The sequence below is a fragment of the Talaromyces proteolyticus genome (assembly GCF_021365285.1).
Source record: "Talaromyces proteolyticus strain PMI_201 chromosome Unknown BGW36scaffold_24, whole genome shotgun sequence".
Lineage (NCBI taxonomy): Eukaryota > Fungi > Ascomycota > Eurotiomycetes > Eurotiales > Trichocomaceae > Talaromyces > Talaromyces proteolyticus.
Genome location: NW_025764300.1, coordinates 8,234 through 12,026, shown reverse-complemented (window position 1 = coordinate 12,026; position 3,793 = coordinate 8,234). Strand labels below are relative to the sequence as shown.

Genomic DNA, 3,793 nt, shown 5'->3' with positions numbered 1-3,793 from the left:
AAATGGGCATGTATCTGAATAAGGATATATGAATAGAGAGTGATTTCTATATTTAGAAATCTAGATAGAGAACTTGTAGAAATTCTAGAGAGTAAAGCTTACTTCTTTTAATAAGTATTCTTTTTATAGGTGTTATAAATAGATTTATTAGATATAGAAAATATATAATATCTAAATTAATTTTAATTCCTGAGAATCCAGCTTTATAAGATAGTAGAGACTGTGAGGAGTATAAGCTTAAATAAGGCTCTAGGAGATAATAAGATACTAAATAGCCTATAACAGTATACCATTAAAAATCCAAAAGTGGTAGATATATTCTGTGAGATATATAATATATATATTGATTAGAGCTATAATCTAAGCTACTTTTAATGTTTAATAATAGTTATTCTTTATAAAGAAAAAGACTAGGACTATTGTATATTTAAAGTATATCGATCCATTATACTGTTTAATATATTAGAAAAATTTCTAGAAGTAATCATTATAAAGTGGATTAATTATGCTATAGAGATCTATAATCTCTTATTAGATGAATATATAAAGGGATGTTGAGGGGTGTCTATAGACTATATCATATAAATCATTATAGAGCGAATCTGTCAGATATAGGGCTAAAGCCTTTTAATAGTATTAATGCTTCTACTGGATATTATTGGAATATATAATAATATATATTATAAATGCTTATTGTATAATCTATGTAGCTGCCATTTAGACTAACTAATGCTATAGGTCCGTGTTTTTTTAACTGGATGAAGTATCTAAATCCGAATGTCTAAGAAGATAGAAAAATGAATAATAACTTTAATAGATATTTTATAAGGCTTACTTTTCTTATTGATTCTTTATCTTATCTATAATGTAGAGCTTATCAAGATATGTATTAATTAAGAAGAATAAACCATAGCTAAAGGATAAATAGACGACATAAATATTATAATAATAGAGATATTAGAGTAGACTAATATTAATAAGCTTCAGCAAGTCTGTGAATAGACAGATCACTAAGCTGTATATTATATCTTAATATTTGATATAAAGAAGTATAAATTAATTCACTTTGTAAATTTATATAATATTATATAGCTAGAATTCATTTCTATTAGGTTGCCAGATAGCATTTTAATTGAAGCGACACACACTATAGAAAGATATTTAGGCTTCTGGCTGGACCTCAATCTTGATTTCAGAATTTATAAAGAAAAGGTAGTGGCTAAGGTAAACATCAGCCTATAGGTATTTTAAGGATTAACTGGATTTATATAGGGTATAACACTCATCAGCATGCATTACATCTATCGCGTAATAGTGATACTACAGATGCTCTATAGGATAACAGTATGATATCAATCTACTAATAAAAAGGAAGCGAATAAGATATTAAGCTAATTTATAGGTATATAAAAGCATGCAGTATATCTAATCAGTAGTGTCTTTCAAACCATTATAGCTGAAGTATTTAATGTGAAATTATATCTATTATCTATAAAGTTCTAGATAGATTAGTTAGTAAAGAAAACTACACTATAGATTAGAATAGGATTATGATAAGTAATCTCTATGGAACTACTATATAAGCGGTTAGACAATAAACTCAAACTTAGTGGATATATATCAATGAAAATGCAGGTCTAGAAGAAAAATGGTTGCTTAAGGGTTTTTTTAGAAACCGTACTAAGGAATTGGGAGAGCTATTAAGCATATATTAAAGCGCCATGGCAGATGTCTTCAAAGATGATTATCTAGGAATGTAAGGAAGCAATTTTAAATTATAACTTAATTCAAAGATACGAAAATCTGTCATTAATGATTTATACCGATGGGAGCAGATATATGGGATATGTCAGGGCGGCTATATATGTGCTAAAGACAGGGTCATAGATAGTCAGGTATCTAGGGATAGAAGGCATGACGACAGTGTACACAGCAGAGGTAGAAAGAATTTATATAATATTATAGACTGTTTAATGACTTAATAATAAATCTCAATGACAGATGCGAAGCTGACATAAAATAATGATTTTCTTAGACAGTCAAGCTGTCTTAAAAATGCTACTTAATCCATACATAGTTTTAAGCTAGACCTAGATTAAGGACTGTCTAAGCCTGCTTAATATGATGTATAAAACAGGCCTCAATATCACCTTATAATAGATTCCAGACCACGAAAGAGTAGATAGGAATGAGGCAGTAGACCAAACAACAAAACATGCTGCTATAGAGAGAGTAAAGAAAGAAATAAGACTAGGAGAATACTGGATATAGCTGGTCTTGGCAGCAAAGTAATAGATTTATTAGGCAGTAAAAGATGCCTGGACGCAGATATAAAAGAAAGGAAAAGCAGATAAATCTATAAGACTCCTCATCTCAAAGCTAAATAAATATATATTTAATTACTAGAAGGGAGTATATAAGGCCTCATCGTTGATATTAGTACAGATGTATTTGGGAATTATTGGACTGAATTAATACCTCTAGCGAATTAACAGATAAGACTCGCCTTGGTATCTATACAATCTGTTGGAACAGACACCACACCATATTCTAATAAAGTGTCAATTACATGAGGAAGAACATGAGGCGATGTGAAAGCGGATTCAAGAGGTGCGCAGAGACGCGCCAATGAAGAAATTATTGTTGAAGAAAAGCACAGCAGTCAGTATCGCTAAATTTGTATATAATACCAGGCTGCTTAGTCAATTTCAAGTAACTAATCTATATGCAATAGAGACAGTTAATCCAGAAAATAGTATTCATTAGGATATTAATGTATTCACATCAAGATTTATACACTTAGCGGTCAGCGCTCAGGATTGATCTAGCTGCCTATTAGACTAATATCTGCATAAAAGATAGCTTAGAAACTGTAATATAGAGCATTGATAGGATAAGACATGAGCTGGGCCCTATAGATATATCAGGGAGCGTGTAGAGTCGAGCTGGGCTACGTGGGTATATTATAGTGAGACAGTGAGAATGTAAGAAGAATAGAGTATTAGATTTTAATATTTTCACTTATTCTATTCCATTTGTTTAACTTGTTTACTTATTTGATTAGTTTATATTAATTTAGATTATCTTAATAGCTTTAATTCTTCTGCAGCTCAGCTTTTTGGCTGCGCTGCTTATGGCTGTACCACTCTTATATATAGCTCCTGCGGGTTAGAGAGTATCCCTGCATAGCAGCATTATCAGTTAGCTAGCTTTAACAGGTGAATGAATACTACTACTACTACTACTACTACTACTACTATTATTCTTATACAACTCTTTTATCTTGTATTAGCAGAATATCCTCTAAGATTTCCGATCTTGAGATGAGTTGTTGACAACTTTTGACAATAAATAGACTGATTAATATATTTATCTAAGTTTATTATTTAATTAATCAATAATATAATCATTAAATAGCTAAATATTGAATGAAATTAACTTACTTTAACTTTAAAATATATTTAATAAATTAATAAAGCTTTATACAGTTAGAAAGTATTAATTATTAATATTAAATAGTTATAGTAGCTATTTAATATTAAATAAGATCAATATTATTATAATAATAATATTATCTCTGTATATATATCTCTATATTCTTTATATTTATTATAATCACTTAATATAAATATTTTTATTATTTTTAAATACTGTTTTGAATATGTTATTAAGGATTAAATATACTGTAGTATTAATTATATTAATAAATATAATTTTCTTATTATATTATCAGTAATCTATATAGAGATTTATTCTATTAAAAATATTATAAATAGCTTCTTTTATATAAATA

The 3,793-nt window shown here is 28.4% G+C and overlaps 1 protein-coding gene across 1 annotated transcript; it reads left to right on the top strand.

The window, feature by feature from the left end:
- Window positions 1–2,598: 2,598 nt before the first annotated feature.
- On the top strand, window positions 2,599–2,766 carry BGW36DRAFT_309882 (uncharacterized protein; the record flags this gene model as incomplete). The annotated part of the gene is made up of 1 exon (XM_046212446.1): window positions 2,599–2,766. A coding segment is annotated over one exon (168 nt), but the record flags the coding sequence as incomplete, so codon positions are not given.
- Between the last annotated feature and the right edge of the window lie 1,027 nt (window positions 2,767–3,793).